This window comes from Chanodichthys erythropterus, chromosome 14 (genome assembly GCF_024489055.1).
Source record: "Chanodichthys erythropterus isolate Z2021 chromosome 14, ASM2448905v1, whole genome shotgun sequence".
NCBI classification, from domain to species: Eukaryota; Metazoa; Chordata; class Actinopteri; order Cypriniformes; family Xenocyprididae; genus Chanodichthys; species Chanodichthys erythropterus.
Genome location: NC_090234.1, coordinates 36,896,198 through 36,918,730, shown reverse-complemented (window position 1 = coordinate 36,918,730; position 22,533 = coordinate 36,896,198). Strand labels below are relative to the sequence as shown.

At 36.1% G+C, this 22,533-nt stretch overlaps 1 protein-coding gene across 1 annotated transcript; it reads left to right on the top strand.

Moving 5' to 3' along the window:
• Nucleotides 1–7,453: 7,453 nt before the first annotated feature.
• On the top strand, nt 7,454–15,807 carry zc3h15 (zinc finger CCCH-type containing 15). Its single transcript, XM_067409358.1, has 10 exons — nt 7,454–7,648; nt 8,297–8,398; nt 8,478–8,586; nt 9,318–9,470; nt 10,405–10,496; nt 10,634–10,819; nt 10,936–11,082; nt 11,341–11,457; nt 11,649–11,781; nt 14,746–15,807. Exons 1-10 carry the CDS (start codon nt 7,574–7,576, stop codon nt 14,934–14,936), a joined length of 1,305 nt encoding a protein of 434 aa, XP_067265459.1. The 5' UTR covers nt 7,454–7,573; the 3' UTR covers nt 14,937–15,807.
• Nucleotides 15,808–22,533: the final 6,726 nt, after the last annotated feature.

Sequence of the window (22,533 nt, the reverse complement as noted above, 5' to 3'; positions counted from 1 at the left end):
TATTATCACACACAGTTTCTGTCGATCTCATGTTAATCTTGAGTACATATAGAGTAACAATGCATCTTTCATATCTCCGAAAAATCTTTAGTTTTGTCATATTTGTAAAAGATAGATACGCTAAACCGAGTCTTTCCGGAAAAAGCCGAGCTCCTCGACCAGTGTCTGCCGTCATGCTGTGGGCGGAGCTAAAGAGCGTGCGCAGCTTCTGCGATGTCTGCAAGCTGCGACATCATTATAAATACAAAGGGAACAAAAACGTTTGTGATGTTTACATTTTATGCACTTGTGCGCCGATAGTAATGTTTCCAAACTTTTGACTGGTAGTGTATATGATAGTGAGTTTTGGTGGTTTGGATGAAATACTGTTACAAACTATCATTTCACAAAGAATTCACAATTCTTGTGTTAAAGATAACATATTTAAACATGATCTTTACAATTTACATGCTTTTTTATATAATAGATAATTTTGTAAAGAGCATGATTAATACATTGATCAGAGTATGTATCCAAAATTGTTTAATCGGTGTGTGTGCTGATGTATATGCAGACTGAAGCATTGATTTGTCTGTATGTCCAGTAAAACCTCAAAATCTCACACCAAGGCTTTAATTTTTTCATATCACAGTGTCTTATTTTCATTTATTTCTTATAAGTATATACCTGAAGCTAATAATCTTATTAAACCCGATAATGAAAAGCTGAAGTGTGAATTTTTTTTGATAGTACTTTTTCATGTCTCAGCTTAATATACACAGCCTGACAGCAACATTGAAACATACGTTTGAGGTGGGGCTATCTGTTTGTTAAAACAATGGAAGACGGGGGAGTGTTTGGGAAATTTATTTAAAAAACAATCATTATTTTAGCAATTTAGCAGCACTCAAGTTTAGCATTTCAAACTAAATAACTATTTTAATTATTAATATTTATATATTATATTATTAAAAATATTTGATTATCTAATAATAAAAGAATTACCCCATATTAAAGAACATATTACATTACAGCAAGAATATTATTGGTAAGAAAGCACATTATTGGCAAAAGCATCATTCCAGTGTCTCTTCAACTATTTGCAATGGATTCAACAGGCGACTCAAAACTATCTGAACATTGAACTCAAATCATTTATGAATGAATAGCTTAAATTAATTTCATGAAATATGGTAATTCTTAGTCTCTTGGTAATTTTAGTTTCCTGCTCGAACACAACTTTGAATAACAAACATTAAATGAGCAATTAACTTAAATCATGCAATGAATGACATTCTTTTGTGTTCTGCTACTGTGCACTTTACTCGGCCACATCGGCAGTGTGTATGCTGATAAATATTGCAGAGGGTTTTGTGGGTTATTGCGCACTGCGCTGAGCCAGGAGGACATTGCAGAAGGCTTTGGATAATTTACTGTGCCATAAAGGCAGCATGAGTGATTTTCTCTAGTATTTATTACCCCCACCCAATGAATTGCCAAACCATTTCATTCAGTTTATAGCTTTATGCTAATGTGCGGAAATCAAATTAAGTTGAGTTTGTTTATTTATTTGATTTTAAGTTGGTTCACTTTGTGATTTATTTGACATTTATACAAATGGCGTATGATGGATAGCCATATAGCATCTGACACTGGCCATTAAATAGGAATTCTTCAATAAAAGTAGCAAAAGGCTAGAAGCAGTTCTACAAGTTTGCATGTCTTACGTTATGTATTACACATCAACAAAAATGTGTTATTAAAGGCACCATGAAATCAAAATAGACTCTGATTTGCTTATTTACTGTTTTGGTCTTATTGTGAACAATTCATTGGTACACCTTATTCACCATATTCTTTCACCAAAGTGTGTGTGTGTGTGTGTGTGTGTGTGTGTGGTAAACCCTATGTTATAGCAAAGATGGCAATATCTGAAATCCTGTGGGATGTGGGGACATTTTTTTTTGGTACCCAAGAGGAAAACAGCTAATAAATCATACAGAAGGGGATAGAATATACAGTTTGTTCATAAAAAATCATTATGTCTATGGAAATTTCCCATTAAACATGAAAACCCAGCATTTGGCTGTTTCAGTTTTGGCCATAGACACTTTATATTTTAGAATGCAATGACAGTTAGAGTTAGTGTGCGTCTATATTGGTGTCAGAAAAGCACTTTGTCTAAGTAGCACTGTTGGACATCAGTGCAGAAAATATAATAAAGTTAATAAAATAAGTGTACAGGCAGAAGTCTGTTGGTTTGAAAAATGAAATTAATGGCCTTTTTTGGCCAATAAATGTGTTAATAGATTTGTTCTAAAATGATGAATTACTATACTTATAAAAGAGCCTGACCGCCCCCTAGTGGACATGTTATTCAGTACCTAAACTCTGTTCAAAATGTATTTGTCCAATCCTTAGTCACATTTTCAAAACTCTAAACACATTTAGCAGAACATCCGTCTGTTATGACCATACCATTACCACAATTCATGTCGTTTTCACACAAAATGCAGTCAATTAACACATTTCTAAAAGGCTTAAATTTTCTTTTCATACAAGCTTATACAAAATCATGGATCTTTCTCATCTTATTTGCAAATGCTTAAACACAGCATGTCAGAAATGAAGACCTAATGTTCCAATCTGTAAATATAGTATAAAACCTCTACTTTTGCAACAACAGATCACTGAAATATTGAGAAATAGCAGATTCCAATCTCAGTTGGAGGCATAGTCAGGTGCTGAAGTTACATGGACATACAGTAAAATAGGACTCTTTGAATTGGTTTGGATGCTAAACAGCACAGAAGAGCAGAGAGAAAAAAAAATGTATGGGAGAGGAAAAGATGAAGGAGGAGAGGAGTAGTTGGATCAGTACAGGAGACTCTTCTCCCTTGGAGTAAGATTGTGTGCTGATTGTGCATCTCTATCCCCCTTAGACATGTGATAGCTAAGCTTATTTCTGCCATGCATAGAAAATAAAAAAGGTAATTGTGTTTTTTTTTCTCAATTCCTAGCTTATATCTCACAATTCTGAGAAAAAAAGTCAGAATTGTGATAAAAAGTCACAGTAACCCTTATACTTTTTTATTCTGTGGCGGAAAAAAGCTTCCATAGTAAACAAAGGCTATGTATGTATGTTGGATTTGTTGTTGATCAATGGCAGCAATTTTATGTTTTCATTTCAGTAAAAGCTTCATGTAAAGCTTTTACTAAAACAATTCCACTACCACTGTGTTCCATACACAGGATATGTGGTCTGCACAGGGCACTAACTACCAAAGGGACACGGGGCACCAACCCACCCCCAGAAAGAGATTTTTCAAGTTGCAAAGGGGGTTCATTTGACCAGTAGCCCTGAGCAATTCTGTTACTTTCTTCTTTATTTTTTTCAACTGTCCATTAATGCCTCATACATGTTGCCAAGAATGCACACATTCAACACTCAACCAAAAATGTGGAATGGCTTACATGTAAGCATTCTACTTTTACTGCAATAAAAAAAAAACTGAATTATAAAACAATGGATTTCATATTTTTTGAAAAAAGTACTTTATGTATTAGTAAATGCTTGTTAGCAATTGTAAAAAACTGTAAGAATAAATATTTCTGTTATATTTCTATTAAGGAAATATTTCTATAACACAATATACCATAATTGTCCAATCTGTCGAACACTTTCATTTAATTATCTTGATGATTTAGACAATGGCTTATGCACTTCCTGAAGATGCTGTTTTCAGTGAAGTGGCTTTTGTTATAAAAGAGATTATAAATGAATAAAGGATATATAAAGTTCTATAGTTTTATTTGAACATTTTTATTAGAAAAATGAAAAATGAAAAATATTTCAAATATTTCTGGAATAAATTGCCACTGCAAAAATATTTGATGCAAAATATTACAAAAAGAAATATAATGGAGGCATGGAAACTGGAAAAGTGGAAATATGAAGAAATACCTGGAATAAATAAACTGCCACAACAAAAAGAGTTCATATTTTATGCAATACATTTCTAGATATATAATGGGAGCATGGAAATTGGAAAATTAAAATATGAAGAAATATCTGGAGTATTTCAATAAATTGCCACTCCAAAAATAATTAATATTTTGTGCAATAAATGACAAAATATATAATGGGGGCATGGATATTTGAAGATTTAAATATAAAGAAACATCTGGAATATTTCTAAATAAATTGCCACTCCAAAAATTGTTAATATTTTAAGCAATACATTTCAAAATATATAATGGTGGCATGGAAATTGGAAAATGAAAATAAATATGAAGAAATATCTGGAGTATTTCTAAATAAATTGCCACTCCAGAATATTTTATACATTAAATTACAAAATATATAATGTCGGCATGGAAATTGCAAAGTGGAAATATGAAGAAACATCTGGAATATTTCTAAATAAATTGCCACTCAAATAGTTCATATTTTATGCAATAAATTACAAATCATGAATGGCCCTGAAATAACACAAAAGTAAGATGGTGATGACAGCAGGATACTGCCTGATGTGTAAAATTAAAATTTTGTGCCAGAGTACTAAAGTAAAAAAATCTTACAAAGTAGGCTTAAACCAGAAATAACTTATTTTTAAAACAACGAAACAAGCCTAACAACATTTCAGACAACATCAACAAAGTTCTTTCACACATTTAACCACCACTTATTATAATGAATGAGCAGAATAATTCTGTAGCTGTGATTTCATTGTTCCTCAAGCATGTGTGTTTATCTCTCCTCTCCCTGTTGGATTTCTCACAGGGTGGAGTGTTGCGACAGACTATCCGTCGGCTGAATCGGCAGAATAGTAATGTAATGCAAAAGGTGCGAGAGTCTCTGAGCTGCTCAGCGCAAGACTGCTGTTTTGATTAAACCGATGGACTGCACACTATACAATATGCCGAGATAAACAGAATCAACAAAAATGCACAGTGTTCAGACTGGACATATGGCACAAATAAAAATGTTTTGAAATACATTCTCTTTCCAAGCACCTCCAGTATTTACTCAGGCTCAGTCTGTGTGAGTATCTGAGGTATTTTTGAGACTATCAGCCACAAATTCTTCTAAAGCACCTGAGGCAAAGTTAACTAAGAGAAGACTCATCAACTTGCCTCTCTATTTGCTGTGGACAGGAGGATCTGATATGCAGCAGGAGGAGAAAGAGCATTGCTTGTAAAAACTGCCAGAGTTAATGATGGCTACTTACAGCAGGGTGTCCATTTGTGATTAGACACTATTCATCACACAGACAAGAGGAACACATTTGGCGTGATGTTGATAAATCAAATCAGCTCCTAATGATATCGCTCGAGGTGCCTTCCTCTTCATTTATAGCTGTACTTATCAACTTTAATCTCACAGAAACCTCTCTCCATCCTATAAATGACATTAATTTTAATCATACATGTTGCATACGAGTGTCACGCTCTGGTCAGTGCTTAGGAAGTATAATTCACATAAATGTTGATATGCACTGAGCCTGTTTAAATGAGATCTCTGTCCTTATATAAAGCAAGCGTCATAGGGCAGGATGGAGAAAATGCCCCCTTAAGGACTGTGTCATTTTTTTCTGTGAAACAAAAGTTAAATGTGTCCAGAATAGCTATCATAGTTTTAGTGACAATGACATAAATTAGACAAGTATGAAAAATGTCCAGAGTTTTCATGTATTAGATTTTTTAACAAAAATTACATTTGTACCAAGAGGGAATTTTGCCCCAGGTAGGGTAAAATGCCCCCAGACAAAGCAAGTTGCTTTATACAGCAAAATCAGAGTACAAGCAGTTTTAGCTTAAAATCAAAAAGAATATAATCAATAATTATGATTTACAGAATTATAATATCTTATTTGAAAAAATATTGTTAGCTGATGCTAACTACCTGATGCTAACTTGAGGTCATTTTTAAATATAAAGTCCAAATATTTTTATTCAACCACCTAGTTAGATTGCATTTAATTGAAAAACAAAGGATTTGATGTTCAGAACAGAGTAACTACAGCCTGACAGTGGAAAGGGGGCGTTTTACCCCACAGACTATATTTGGGGGGGGAAAAAATTTCATTCTGAAAATATAATTATATATATTTTCCTTAAATAACACGTAGGCTACTCCCTACAGGCCTTACTATTCTCATATCATATATAACTGAGATGTTTTACTCCAAGGGGGCGTTAGTTAGTTCACCCAAAAATGAAAATATATTGTCATTTATTACTCACCCTCATGTCGTTCTACACCTGTAAGACCTTCATTCATCTTCGGAACACAAATTAAGGTATTTTTTGTTGAAATCCGATGACTGTGATGCCTGGATAGCCAGCAGTGACATTTCCTCTCTCAATATCCATAAAGTTACTAAAAACATATTTAAATCAGTTCATGTGAGTACAGTGGTTCAATATTAATATTATAAAGCGACAAGAATATTTTTGGTGCGCCAAAAAAAATAAAAAATAAATAACGACTTATATAGCTAGTGATGGCCGATTTCAAAACACTGCTTCAGGAAGCTTCAGATTGTTATGAATCAGTGTGTCGAATCAGCTGTTCGGAGCGCCAAAGTCACGTGATTTCAGCAGTTTAGCGGTTTGACACGCGATCCGAATCATGAAAGCATGAAATCATGAAAGCAGTTCCTAAAGCAGTGTTTTGAAATCAGCCATCACTATTTAAGTCGTTATTTTGTTTTTTGGGTGCACCAAAAATATTCTTGTCGCTTTATAATATTAAAATTGAACCACTGTACTGAACGAAGGAACGGCATGAGGGTGAGTAATAAATTACATTATTTTCATTTTTGGGTGAACTAACCCTTTAAAATAACAAAAATAAAAGAAAAATAATTGTTTTAAGAGACTGGTCATAATAGTTTTTTATACTGTCTCGTCTCTATAATAATTTTTTGTTGAAAGATTACATTTTATCACCCTATTCCAAATTATCTCTTTAACAATGCATACAAAGTGTTAGAAATAAATTCAAAATCTAAAAGAACTGGATACAATAATATGGTCAATTCATTTGTTTTTTTTTAAAAAAAAAGAAAGAAAGAACTATGTTCCACAATATTTCATTTCATATTTCATGTATACATACCAGGAAGTGAAAATTCAAAATTCATTTTTTTTTATTATCATTTTTTAATTCAAGTTAATTGTGTTAGAAAGTCTTAGCAAAGCTTATCTAGCTTTTTCTAATAACAATGAAAAGTGTCATTACCAAATATAGGAATAGGCAACATTTCTTACAAAACAAAAAAACACAGGATCCGCTTGAAGGCTGATCAGATCCTCATTTCAGTATAGTATGAAGAACTGTCTTTTGTCAGGATTTCCAGTGGTCAAAAGTAATGCTCTACTACAGATCACAGAAAACAGGGGCAGAAGTTCCAGCAGCGGCCGGTAGATGGCTCTGTTATGCCACGTGCGCTCACATCATGCGCGCCCGGACCTCCCACAATGCATCGCGGCTGCTAGTTTGGTTAGCCTACGCTTACCTGTGAACATACGGAACTGTACATACGGCGTCAGGGTTTCTTCGATTTTATACTGGTTTGCTTTAAGCGATATGCCTCCGAAAAAGCCAGCTCCAGCTACAGGCAGTAAGAAAACCCAAGAGAAGAAAAAAGAGAAGATCATTGAGGTGAAATTTGCGGCGTTTAGCACCCATGCAGCATGCTGAACACTGGGCCTTGTGCTCTGATTCACTTTCTAGCGCATTCCAGCAGCTTTTAATGACATTTAAAGCCTAAAATGAATGGAATAACAGGATAAATAGTTATATATTTGTTTAATGGGATTACTCTAAGATGTCAAACGGTTATTGTCAGTTTAGTGGTGATTAAATAGGACATGACAGTGAATAGAGTCAAAGTCTACTGCTAGTAAGCCACATTCAGGCTGTCTCAACCCCAGTGAACTGTTCATCTTGACAGCATTTTTAACCATCAATGGGGGTCGTTTGTACGTTTAATTTGAATTATAAAAAAATGATTACCAGTTAGGGTGCTCTTTAGGTTTTCAGACACCGCCTTAGTGATCTAAAATTCCTCTTTTAAGTTGCTTATGTGTTATTACTCAGTCCTAGAGGTAAATCTCTCTTTTGTGCTTTGTGTTCATTATTGATTATACATATTCTTTATGTAAGAAATGACTTGCTTGAAACACTGGCTCATTTTGTAAGCGTCACATGCTGTTTTACATGTTATCTGATTATGTAACTTGATTTAGTATGGGCTGATTTTAAAATAATTATGTCATTGTCACTGTGTATTTGAATCGTTTCTGACAGGATAAAACCTTTGGACTGAAAAACAAAAAAGGTGCTAAACAACAGAAGTTCATTAAAGCTGTAACACAGCAGGTCAAGTTTGGACAGCAAAATGCTCGGCAGGTAATGATCTTAACACTGATTTTAGTGTTTTTATCTTAAGTCCAGTGTCCTGAACATCTGTGATGTATTTTATTTGTAGATCGCAGCTGAAACTGAAAAGAACAAAAAGAAGGAAGACAAGAAGAAGGAATTGTCTGAGTTGAACGAGCTCTTTAAGCCAGTGGTTGCAGCTCAGAAAGTCAGCAAAGGTAAATGGTCTTTTGAATGAGGAAACCTTTCTCTGAATCTTGCAGCTCAATTCTGACCAGGAGTGTGTTTCACAAAATCATCTTTTGTCATCTTTGGTTGTAATCATCATAGTTTACCGATTCCAAACGGCATCATAAAGTTTTGTGCTTGGAATTACAACTCTTGATCTGGTTGGAAACTTTCTTGTATGATGTGTAGACTTAAAATGATCATGCTCTTGAGCAAAATAATAATCTACCATGCAGTACAATCTATATCTTTTATTCCAGACACATACATATATTATGGGTGTAATAATGGTACACAAACATGACCGGTTAGTATGTACCTCTGTACTGAAGTCACAGTTCAGTACAGCAGGGTGGAGAAAACTAAACATAAATTTGCTTATTTTTTCTTTTATTAAACAGTGGTTTATTGAACACATTGTCTCTTTAAATAAATTAGATTTATAATTTACGTTTTCTGAAGGATAAAAAAAAAAACTATATACAAGGAGTCTTTTCTAGCACATTACTATAATATTAAAGGTTACTATTAACAACAGAGCCCAAACTATTAAATTCAGTTTCTAATTATTTTTAAATATAATAATCAACACTCAAATTAATAAAAACAAACGTGTAAAAGGCAGGTTTTGCATTAATTTCTAAATCCTAATTATGAAATAATTTTTTTACTCCAGTTCATTTCTGAATCCTCTTGATGTTTCTGTTCTACTTAATTCCAGGTGTGGATCCCAAGTCTGTGCTGTGTGCTTTCTTTAAGCAAGGCCAGTGTACCAAGGGTGATAAGTGTAAATTCTCTCATGACCTCTCGTTGGAGAGGAAATGTGAGAAAAGAAGCGTGTATGTGGACGGCAGAGATGACGAGCTGGAGAAAGGTGAGTCCAATAGGACTTTCATGGGGCTACAAATTTGCATGGTATTAGTAAGCAGTAAGGTACAGTCCCTGCAACCCCTTCAGCCGTGACTTATTTTAGGATACAGCACTAGCCTCGAGTACCTTATTGCTTTTATAAAACGGTCACCACACAAATTGAAATATTAAAGCCAAAAATATGCATCGATGCAACTTTCATGAGGTAAACTTTCATCAAAAGCCTTCCTTCCGGCGGAAAAATAATCCCTGGCTGTGTACAGCAACAGAAGTTACATTATTACACCATTAGATGACGGCAAAGACTGTCTTTATGAGTGTGTCAGTCAGTAGCGAAGACTTTTACATTGAAAAGACTGATTTGTTGTGAACACGGAACAAGACGCAACTGACAAATGTTTTGACTAGTGCTGTCAGTCATCGGAAAACCCCTAAACTGTTAAAAGGACAAGATATTGCAGCGGACATTTAAACAGATTTTTTATTATGAACATAGGACTGACCTTAAGGAAAATGCTAAATCTGAATGCAGTTAATAAACTCGCTCACTTGATCTCTTACAATACTCTTCTACATAATACAGTAAGCTTCAATGAACAACATCAATGAGAACAAACATGTTTACTTTGCTAAGAGTGGTTGCTAAGGGTGTTGTGTAGAGATACACAGAACCGTTGGGTGAAGCGGTCATAGCTGTTTTATCATGATTAAAACACAGTTCATGTCCTTGATTCTAATTGGTCAATAGCTAACCATTTTATTGACTACATTAATACATTTGAAAATGGATAATTTAGCATGTTTTAACAAGTTCTTTTGGATTTTGGAATTGACATAAGTGGAACTATTGCTTTGGTCAAGGGCCTGTTATTGTTGTGATGCAAAGGTTTTGAAATATTGGTTGCTCTTTTGTAATTTTTTTTCATTTATGAATGCAGACACCATGGATAATTGGGACGAAAAGAAGCTTGAAGAGGTTGTGAACAAGAAACATGGAGAAGCTGAAAAAAAGAAAGCGAAGACACAAATTGTAAGTTCTGGAAGGAAGTATAGTTGTACACTCAAATCATCATGATATTACCATTGATGTGATTTGATTGGTGATTTATTTATTTTTTCTCAATTGTGAACAAAAAAAGGAAATTAACAAATAATTTTCGTTTTAAGGTGTGCAAGTATTTCCTTGATGCTATTGAAAACAACAAATACGGCTGGTTTTGGGTTTGTCCCGGTGGAGGTGACAACTGTATGTACCGCCACGCTCTTCCTGTGGGCTTTGTTCTGAAGAAAGACAAGAAGAAAGAGGAGAAGATTGAGGAGGAGATCTCATTGGAGGATTTGATAGAGACTGAGGTGAGAAAGAAGTGAAGAGATTAAGATCGTCACAGAACATGATTGTGAAGTGTCCTTGGACCTGTTAGTGATTTATCAAAAATGTTCGTTGTAATGATCAGCTGTTATGATTGTAGCGATCTGCCCTGGGAGCAAACGTCACTCGAATTACTCTTGAAACATTCTTGGCCTGGAAGAAAAGGAAAAGGCAAGAGAAAATGGCTAAAGCAGAGCAGGACATGGAGCGAAAGAAAGCCGACTTCAAAGCTGGCAGAGCGCTTGGAGTGAGTAAAAAAACAGTCACAAATATTCCTCCTCAGTTTGCCTGATCAGTTAAAATACTGACATCAACATTGTCTCCTGGAAAAAGGGACTTATTCTTAAAATGTAGTGTGCAGTTACGTTAAAAAGCGGTGGGTGGCAGTAAAGCTCTCAGATCTTGTTTGCTGCTGATTTAATGTGTCCTGGCTCTTCAAGACTCTTTCATGCTGTTCTGAAGCTGTTGTTGAATGACACTCATCTCATGGTTTAATTTCCTGCAGGTCAGTGGAAGAGAAGTGTTTGAGTTCAGACCTGAGCTTGTTGACGATGACGATGAGGAGGCTGATGATACTAAATACGCTAAAGATGATGATGATGACTCTGAAGTTTCTTACGAGGTGATGTGACACTACCCCATATCTCATAGACTTTATCTATATAAACATTTTACATACAAATAACAGACTTGAATTATTAATGTGATGTTTAATTTTATTGTCTATGCACTTTCATATAATACTCTGATTTATTTACATTCACTCTCTCCTCCTCGAGTCTTTCAGCAGTATTAACATGAGTGTCTGTCTAGGTGGGGGACTCAGATGAAGTTCAGGACCTTGACATTGCTAGATTTATCCCTAAAGAGGTGGATCACGCAGGTATAACGATGGCGTCAGCGGACAGGTTTACTGCCAGAGCCCCTACTTCAAATGAGACAGATGGTGAGACTGAATATCTGAATATCTTCATTCCTAGTCAATTCACCTTTATTTCTATAGCGTTTTATACTATACAGATTGTTTCAATGCAGCTTCACTGTAAAAATAAAACAAAAATAACAGGAAAATAAGGGAGATACAAACTTCAAATTCAACAAATTCAAATTTTGTTGTAAAGCTCTACAGAATACAATGGTGTCATTATTCAGCTCAGTTCAGTGTTGGTTTAGTTCAATAATTGTGAAGTTCATCAATAACACACCTGCTCCCCATTCACACCTGAGACCTTGTAACACTGAGTCACATGACACTGGGGAGAGAAAATAGATGTGTTCGAGCTCAGACCGATCGGCGGCTGACTTAAAGCAGTGCATTCTGGTTTTGTCCGACTTGAGCTGGCGCTGAAGGCATGTGACTATGACGTATGATTTCAAAGTACCGCAAGAGCGATTCGAGAGCAGCCATCTGAGTCAGCCAGCGCAGCATCTCAAGAGGAGCTGCACGAGTTCTGATGACGACACAGCTGTTTCATGATTGGCCGGTTTCACCGCATGTCAACGATCACGTGTGTTTCATGTTTGTCACGCCTTCAGTTCCAGTAATGTTCACAAATCTGTATTTTTATAACAGTTAAAGCTCTTTTCATGTAGTCACAAAGTTATATTGTGTCGTGTTTATCAAAATAAAACTCATAAAATGCGTAGACCCCGCTACATTGGTATTTAAATAATATATGCTTATGTTGAACTTTATTCTTGAAAAATACGCTGTAAGCAGTACATAAAGTATTGAATGAAAATGTATTTTTGAAAGATCGGTGTGTTAGTCAAATATTGCATTTATTTAACTTCAGCTGTGATAATGTATGCAAGCGCAGCATGAGCATCACTACGGGAAGCAGAAAGTGTCCGACTTCATGTCTCCGTTTTCAGCTCTTCCCTGCCTGCACACGGCTACTCTCGCTGATCGGTTGCATCCGGCCGCAGCCGATGTCGAACACACCTAATGGCTAATTGGGCCCAATTTTGACATTTCACTTAGGAGTGTACTTACTTTGTGGCCAGCGGTTTGGACATTAATGGCTATGTTGAGTTATTTTGAGGGGACAGCAAATTCACACTGTTATACAAGCTGTACACATTGCTTTACATTGTAATGAAGTGTCAACTAAAACAGTGAACACTGATTTACTTTCCTGAGGAAAATGCAACATTAGGTGACATTGTTCACAAGCTTTTTTTGACTTCTTTCTGCGGTTGAAACACTGAGCAATTACGAGACGTGCTGCCGCTTGAACTGAGGTGCTACACATTCTGTTGGACTGTCATTTTTATGATTCTGCTAGAAAATGTTTTTATTCAGAAACATGTTTTATTCAGAATATTTCAGAATGTATCACCTGAATGTATAGATCATATGTTAAGTTGAAATGTTTTATGTTTATTTAAATTTTATGGACGTGATATTGACCTTGTTTGCAATGTAAATACCCCTGATGCTAACGTGTTAAAAACGTAATAAGCAAACAAACTGTCTCATCGCATTTAAGAGCACCAAAAAAAAAATATTGTTTGAGTTTAATGATATAATAGACAGCATTTGAAAACTGATACTTTGTTTCTTATCAGAAGCAACAAAGCTCTTTGAGAGATTATTAGATGGGAAGCTCGCTACAAATAATATTTGGTGTAGGGAAAAACTGCGGACCTGGCAACCCTGGCTTGAACTAGGGGTAAATGATAGGGTCCTATCATTAGAGCCTGCTGTTTTTTTTTTTTTATATATATATATATATATATAACTGTTAAGCCCTAAATTTAAAACGAGATTTTCTTCACACACACAATGAGATGCAGTCTGACATGTTTTTCCACCCCCTTTTGATTGACAGGATATAGTCGTCCCAGATTATCAGCTGTTTTGGCCATCGGCCGATTGCTTAAATAGTGAAAATAATTGTTTTTATTTGCTAATACCAATTATTGCCCGATGTATTGGTGCATCCCTACAATATTTAATATAATTCACCATGTCTTTTACCCAGTTGTTTTCTAGTGATCACATCAAAAGTAATCAAGTCACCTTTATTTATATAGCGCTTTATATAGTACAGATTGTTTCAAAGCAGCTTTACAGTGATAAAAGGATAAAATGCACTGAGTTAATTCATTCAGTATTAGCATTTTCTTGTCAACAATTAACTATTTACAGATTTTGATTTCTTTTTTTTTTTTTTTTTTTAAACCACCTTTTTTGTGGACCTCAATTTGAGAACCACTGCTCAATAGTGATCTATATTTTATAGTGCTAATCATAACTACCTTAGGCTATGTTCAGACTGCAGGCAAGAGTGGTCCTCCTTATTGCCTGCTTACAAATTCGCAGGCTTCCATGGCACATCAGCTTATTAAAGCTGCTGTCTGCAACTTATTTTGTTCAAAATTTACATAAATTATATGAGAATGTACAACATGAATCCATTTTCCAAACCGTGTTTTTGTCTTACCCTGAATCATTATGGTACACTTATAAGTGTTTATATTTGGACTATTTCAGACCAGATTGGTAGGACCCGCCACAGAGTATCATAGTAACTGTGTGACTCGCCATAGACATACACGGAGAAAAGTAGCTCCGGCTACAATGTTCTTCCGCAAGACGCGTGCAGTTCTGTTTATTAACCACTAGAGGCCCAAAAATCACGGACTGCAGCTTTAAATGAACACGTTAAATGCTGATTTCTGTGTCTTCCGTGTTTACGTCCATGTGACCATGTGCTGCAAGCCATCTTAAAGGTGCTTTAAGCGATCCTGGGTGGCAGTAACTTCAGAGGCTAGCTAGACCCTCCTGAATAAGTGTCATAACGCACAATTAGGTCTCAGTTATTATCTATAAATGTCATTGTGATTCTTTTCTTCATGTCTATGTGCTTCTTTCTGATGTCACTGATCTGTTTTGTCTCTACAGACAATAAATTGAGCGAGGCCTCGGGCGGAGCCATGGAGAACGGAGAACACAGCCCGGACCAGACGCTTGAGGACGGTGAAACCAATGATGAAGAGGAGTCGGAGGCGGTGCCAGTAGATGAGAACCTCTTTACAGGGGAGGACCTAGATGAACTGGAGGAGGAGCTCAACACACTGGACCTGGACGAGTGAAGACTGGGACTGTTGCATTATTCATGAACTACACATGGCTTGAAGTGAATGACAATATTTTCACAAATAACTACCAACAGAATTGCCATGTCAGAAACCGCTCTGCCTGCAATATGCACCCTCATCACTCGAGATGTCCCGGGACGCTAAAGGAGAGACTGGAGTAGGTGTTCATGTTCTCTCTAAGATTTAACTCTTTGCCCTGTTCCTTTTTTTTTTTTTTTTAAATTGCAGTGTACCCCAAAAGCACAGTCAAGTGAGGGTCTGGTTCTACAGTGGAAACATGCTCCAAATATTTATGAGGCTGTTGATTTGATATTTCTGCATTCTCTTTTGGAAGACTTGATTAAATGATCATCTTTGTAAGTTCATGCGTATGAAATGATCCAGCATAAATCCTCTTCGAGGCGTTCAAGCCCTATTGGAATCTGGTTTCCTCTTCTGCTGATTAAATGTTGCTTTAATGAAGACAAAGAATCAGTTGATCGGTATCATTACAGTTTTTAACATGTAACCAACTGCATGCCTGTATCAGGATCAGAATGTAAATGCTGAATAAGTGTGATGCTGACGTTCAAGTGTTCAATAATCAGTTGATCAGATTTGAGGTGTCGAATGTGAAATGTCTCGGATGCAGATGTGGCATCTTCGCCTTACAGAAGGAGATGTGGAAGACGACATCATTACTAGTCAAATATGATGTTTAAAGTGTTTTCAGGAAGTGAGAAAGTGACAGAGATGAGCTTGTGAGATGAACTAGTAATGTCTGTCGTTTTTCTATTCAATTGTTTTAAACTGCCCTCCCACCAACACAACACAAGAAATTGTAAATAAAAGGATATCAGATACTGATTGAGTTAAGATGTCTAATTGTACCCCTTAATTAGGAGAGTGTTTAAGGAAAAGTGAAATTTGCAGATACTCTGGTTTAGTGTTGGTGTTGTGCTATACAGATGATTTATTACATAATGTGCAATTTGGGTCAAAAACAAACCCTTGTCTCTTCATTAACTGATTACATTTAAAATGTAAAATGACATTCTTAACACATGATGGTGCATAATACTTGATTGATACAATTAATTGTTTCGAAATAGTTACCAGTTAATGCCCATTTAAGTTTTAAGAGCAAAACTATAAACACGTGAATTTAATTTACGCATATAAATAGAAGAAAAGTTAAGTATTAAAGTTAAATCATGTCACATTTTAATGGAGCATTAAAGATTTTGTACTTTTATTATAGTTTGTAAGTCTGAGGAATGAGTATTAGAAGACAACGGGAATTTAAAAGGTTTTTGTTTATGGATGGAAAATTTAGCATTCAATATAAAGAAGTTGGCAAAAATAAATGATGACCATTTAAGTCAAGAAATCCTGCGGAAATTTATATTAACGTCACTGACGTTTCAGCAGGTTTATTTTCACTTCCTGTCCAGACCAAAGGCATGGCTCCATCCAAAATGACATCAGTCATTACTCGTTACTTCAGTTTTAGTTAACAACATGGCTGACTAAAATGTTTCTTTGAATAATTTTGTTTTTGTACACGATAACATGACAGTTTTCATTAAAACGTGCAAATAGTAACTTGATTACAAAGCAAGATAGGCCTATTATAAATGCAATGTTTTTAGGAGTAAAACTATAAACAAATGTTGATTCAAATCCAGTAATTTTCAGTATTTTGCGGATTGCCACTATCATGAAGGCTGTAGATCGCTTCATGACTTAACTCGAGTCATTAGGTGAGTGTTAGATAGTTTCTGAAACCAAATAAAATAGATGTATTTTTTTTTAATTACGTATACAGTAACAACTACATCCAGGGTTGACAACTTTGGTTGTCTGGTTGGAGACTGGAACTATTTTTTGGGGAAACACTGACTCTTTGAACTATGCTGATAAAGACTTGTGACCATAGTTGGCTAACTGCTTTCGGGAAACGTAGTGTCTGGTTTAAAACATGCTTTTATTGGCCGGTAAATAAGGGCACAAATACCTGTAAATTGACTAGCACAAACCTTAGTAAATCACCAATGATTCATTTAAATACTCTTCTCCCATAAATTTTGTGTCTGAAAGGGAAACTCTTACAAATGCATATTCAATAAGGTAAAAAAATAACCCTGTCCACGCCTTTTCATAAAAATTATTTAAACCACTTATTTTGATTCAATGCCATTGTATTAGGTTTCTGGTTCAAATTTAATTGCTTCATGTTAAATTGACTTGAAACGATTACTTTTTGACTTAACTTGATGTTTTCATATTAAAATAAGATGTTTCAATCAAGTAAACTAAAAAAGGACTCAAATCAAACAGGACTTCCCATCATGCTTTGCAAAGGGGCTGGTCAAATGTTGCAATAAAGTGTTATTTTAAGCAGTTTTAAGCAAGATGAGAAAATGGAGAGACTTTTTAATGTTTACTTTCTATTATGTTGGTATTTAAAAGTTCCTGTTATGTTAATAGTTTTGGGGTTACCATTGTGGTGAAGTGTTGAGCTTGTGCTTGGGTTGAGGACCTGCAGCAATTATGGTTGTTTTAATAATAAAAAAAACAACTTTGGGCATGCCATGAATGTAACAAAGCCATCTACTAGCTAATGCCTAACAATGAAAGTCTTTTTTACAGAGTAAAGGTTTTATTAATTTTTTTTTTTTTTTTTTTTTTTTATATAAAGAAACTTAAGGTTGTGAATAAGAATCATGAGAGGCTGAACAGTTTCTGGCAAGATAATGATCTTCAGTCATTAATGCCATTTGACATCAACAGATGTGGCCCACAAAACCAGTAATAAGTCACACAGGTATTTGTAGCAATAGCCAACAATACATTGTATGGGTCAAAATTATCGATTTTTCTTTTATGCCAAAAATAATTAAGATATTAAGTAAAGATCATGTCCCAAGATATTTTGTAAATGTCCTACCATAAATATATCAAAAATGTATTTTTGTGAATGGATATGCATTGCTAAGGACTTCATTTGGACAACTTTAAAGGCGATTTTCTCAATATTTTGACTTTTTTGCACCCTCAGATTCCAAATTTTCAAATAGTTGTATCTCTGCCAAACATTGTCCTATCCTAACAAACCATACATCAATGGAAAGCTTATTTATTCATCAATTTTGACTCTCAATTAAAAAAAAAAAAAAAAGACACTTATGACTGGTTTTGTGGTCCAGGGTCACAAATAGTCTTTGTTTATTAATTTTAAGGTGTGCAAGTGTTTTGTTGACACTACTGAAAACAGCAAATACAGTAAAACCACACTTTTCCTATGGGTTTTGTTCTAAAAACAAGAAGAAAAGAATGAGGAGATTTTGCTAGATTTAGCAAGAGAATAGAGACATTTAAGACATAATTTCATCTTTTAGTTTGTCTGATTTAAAAAAAACTAAAACAAATTGTGACATCAACATTGTCTCCTGAAAAAAGGGACTTATTCTCACTTTTTAAAAATGCTGTTTTGGCTCTGAATTAAGTGGGTATTTTGACGGTGATGCTTTGGTTTGACCAGAGGGTGGCAGAAAAGCTCTCAGATCTTGGGTTTGCTCCTTTGTCCTGGTTTTTCAAGATTCTTTCACACTGTTTTGGCGTCTGTTGTGTTGAATGACACTCATCTCATGGTTTCCTATCCTGCAAGTCAGTGGAAGGGAAGTGTTTGAGTTCAGGCCTGAGCTTGTTAAGGATGACGGCGGTGAGGCGGATAAAACTAAAACGCTAAACATGATGCAAGTGCTCCACCCACAAATGACACAGATGGTGAGATGCTTTTGAAAATGTGACTTGTTTCAATTAGACACTCTAGTCTCTTTTTCCAAAACTGTGAATAAATGGTAAGTGTGAAGCTAAGACCTTCTACTAACACACTGTAAGAAATTGTAAATAATTTTGAGTTAAGATGACTAATCGTAGTTCTTAATTCAGAATAGGTTTATATAAGACTAAATTGTCTTGAAATAAAAATTCTCAAGAAATCTAATTTAAATAAAATTAAGACATTACCAAAAACAAAAAAAACTTCTACATGAATATTGTAAGCATAACCATTTCCCCTTCTTAATCAGTGGTGAGCTTGTCACCTCTGAAATCATATATTTATATAATGTACCAAGCATCAACAAATTTGTCCTTAGATTTAGCAACAGATCATAAACATTCTTAACATAACACTATTCCACTAATTGCTTGCCTTGGGCTGTTGAGAGATGGCCAACATGGTCAGAGGACTGGCATTTCCTATGATTTGCTTGAGAAAGCATGATCACCCCTGCCACATTCACACAAATAAGTAATATATTGCAGTGTGTATAAATCACCTAAAGAGCCATTATGGTTCCACAATAAAATCCTAAAAATTGTGCCAGTTGATAAATCACATAGCCCTGTCCTGATATATATAACAACATAATTTTAAATATAGACATGATTTCTTTGCAGAGGAAGCAGTGAATGACTCCATGGTTTTTATAAGGGCATTGATCTGAGGGTACCTTCTCTTCCCCATCACCTAGGACCATGTAGTCCTTGTCTCAGCTCAAAAAACAAAGTAATACTTCAAATTGTGCCATAGTTGTACATGGTTTATCAACTTTAGTATGTTAACAATAGGGAATGGATATGTATTTCAAAGCTTGAGTGTAGTTGTTGACCATAAATCTTTAAGACTGAGCCGATTTCTACTATGATCTGTTTGAGTGTTTATTTTCAGACTTTTTGATGTTAAGGACCTGAAGTCTTCACCCAGAGAAACGTGTAAATTGAGTCTATTGAGTCATCTTGCCCCATGTTACCTTAAGTCTTTATTTATTAATATGTATAGGAACACAGGAGATCGCTACAGATATGAAACTCAGGAATGCAGGAAAATAAATACACCACACAGAGTACATAAAGACTGAAGAGGTAGTACAGTGGGTACAGAAAGTATTCAGACCCCCTTAAATTTTTCACACTTTTTTATATTGCAGCCATTTGCTAAAATCATTTTTCATTTTTTTTCCTCATTAATGTACACACAGCACCCCATATTGACAAAAAAACACAGAATTGTTGACATTTTTGCAGATTTATTAAAAAAGAAAAACTGAAATATCACATGGTCCTAAGTATTCAGACCCTTTGCTCAGTATTTAGTAGAAGCACCCTTTTGATCTAATACAGCCATGAGTCTTTTTGGGAAAGATGCAACAAGTTTTTCACACCTGGATTTGGGGATCCTCTGCCATTCCTCCTTGCAGATCCTCTCCAGTTCTGTCAGGTTGGATGGTAAATGTTGGTGGACAGCCATTTTTAGGTCTCTCCGGAGATGCTCAATTGGGTTTAAGTCAGGGCTCTGGCTGGGCCATTCGAGAACAGTCACAGAGTTGTTGTGAAGCCACTCCTTCATTATTTTAGCTGTGTGCTTAGGGTCATTTTCTTGTTGGAAGGTAAACCTTCAGCCCAGTCTGAGGTCCTGAGCACTCTGGAGAAGTGGAACCTTAAGTGCAGCAGAATTTTTTTTTGTAACCTTGGCCAGATCTGTGCCTTGCCACAATTCTGTCTCTGAGCTCTTCAGGCAGTTCCTTTGACCTCATGATTCTCATTTGCTCTGACATGCACTTGTGAGCTGTAAGGTCTTATATATACAGTTGTGCGGCTTTCCTAATCAAGTCCAGTCAGTATAATCAAACACAGCTGGACTCAAACGAAGGTGCAGAACCATCTCAAGGATGATCAGAAGAAATGGACAGCACCTGAGTTAAATATATGAGTGTCACAGCAAAGGGTCTGAATACTTAGGAACATGTGATATTTCAGTTTTTCATTGTCTCCTCTTACATGACTTTCCACCTATTCATTCTCAGTTACCCCCCACCAAACCCAGCACACACTTTAGGGAGGTCTATTAAAACTCAATGAGCTTAGAGGAGGCATGAAAGATGTGGACTCCCGCTGTAACTTTACCTGCAACTGCAAGTGTTGATGTAGGACAGTGTTACTTTATAAAACGAGTGACTTTTACACTTTTTAATGTCACATTTTGTAATATTTGCATTTTTTATTTTTGTAATATAGATTATTTTCTTATCCAGTTATTGTTAGGAGACACTGCCTCCCTTGCCTTCCATTGAGGAAAATCCCCTGATAAATACACATGGACAAACAAGGGAAAAGAACGACCAGGGCAACTAACAATGGGATAGTCAAGACTGAAAGGAAACACAAGAAAAAAACATATGAATGAAAAGACAATGAAACTAAACATAACACTAACATTAAAGCTGCAAGCAGTGATGAAAGGGCCCTCGCACCCGGGGCCACCGCCACCCGGAGGCCTTAGGAAAACAGTGACCAGTGGGCGCCATGCATTTAAGCAAGTAAATATAGGAAAAATATGGCAAAGACCTTTTGACGTGACCAAATTTGATGTTGATCTGGTTAAATCTCTACGAGGAGTTAATCACAGTGTAAAACATGTGATTTCCTGTTGCCCACAGGTGGCGCTATGACTGTAACTGAATATTGGCATATAGATGTCTTGAGGCCAAGACTCTAATAAATCATGAGAAATTTGGGGCAGATCGGACATTGTGCCTAAGTTACAACAACTTCCTGTTTCATGGCGAGACATCGAATTTTGTCAGGCCGCCACGGACACGCCCTTCAGTGAAAACTCAAGATCTTCACAATTTAACGTCACAAAGGCCTTTAGATTAGACTGACCAAATATGATGTTGATCTGATTAAAGCTCTAGGAGGAATTTGTTAAAGTACAATGTCTGGAAATTTTGCAGAGAAAATTCAAAACATCTCACTTCTTGTTGGGTTTTCAGATTTTGCACCTGGGACTTTTTTGTAGGTACTGGGCTGTTACAAATGTCTAACAAATTTCATACCTGTACGTGAAACGTAGCACGAAGGGTGCTTAATTGAAATTTTGTAGGTGGCTCTATCGATCCATTTTGACACACCTAATTCTGAAACCCATATCAGATGTAAATTTTGACTACTGATGCGTGTGCAAAGTTTCATGATTTTTTGAGCATGTTTAGGCCCTCAAAAATGTGATTAATTTTGGAGAAGAAGAAGAATTGACTGAACAATTCCAAAAGGGTCCTCACACCATTGGTGCTCAGGCCCTAATTACACCCCCCTTCCGGAAGGTGTGTCCTCGCACCGTAGAAAATAGTTCAACAGAGGAGAGAGGGAGGGGGTTTTAGAAAGTGGAGACAAAGCTGGCAATGGGCAGGAAACTGGAGGGACCAACAGACGGAGGTGGAGCCGAGAAAGATGGAGACCCAGGCGTAGACGAGAGGATGGTCTCCAAGGTGGAGCCGCTGGCTTGCAGGATCAAGGTGGAGACAGGGGCCTGGGTGACAGCGGAGAGGGCAAGGACATAGGAGGAACTGAAGGAAAGGTGTAGCCAAAGGGGTGGAGAGCTGAGGCACAGCCGGAGGCCCAGAAGTCCTCAGCGAAACCAGGACAGTGGTGGAACAATGCGGAGCTGGAGTATTGAGGGATGACGGTCCACGGTAAGGCCAAGGCAAAGCCAAAGGTGGACTGCTCTGACTCCTGGGGGGGACCTGGCGGTAAGCTCTGGCCT

Bases quoted from the DNA above. Each gene is read 5' to 3' on its own strand.
- zc3h15 (XM_067409358.1), top strand. From the start codon at position 7,574: ATGCCTCCGAAAAAGCCAGCTCCAGCTACAGGCAGTAAGAAAACCCAA. The intron at 8,399-8,477 runs GTAATGATCTTA...TTTTATTTGTAG, and splicing joins GACAGCAAAATGCTCGGCAG to ATCGCAGCTGAAACTGAAAA. The intron at 11,458-11,648 runs GTGATGTGACAC...GTGTCTGTCTAG, and splicing joins ACTCTGAAGTTTCTTACGAG to GTGGGGGACTCAGATGAAGT.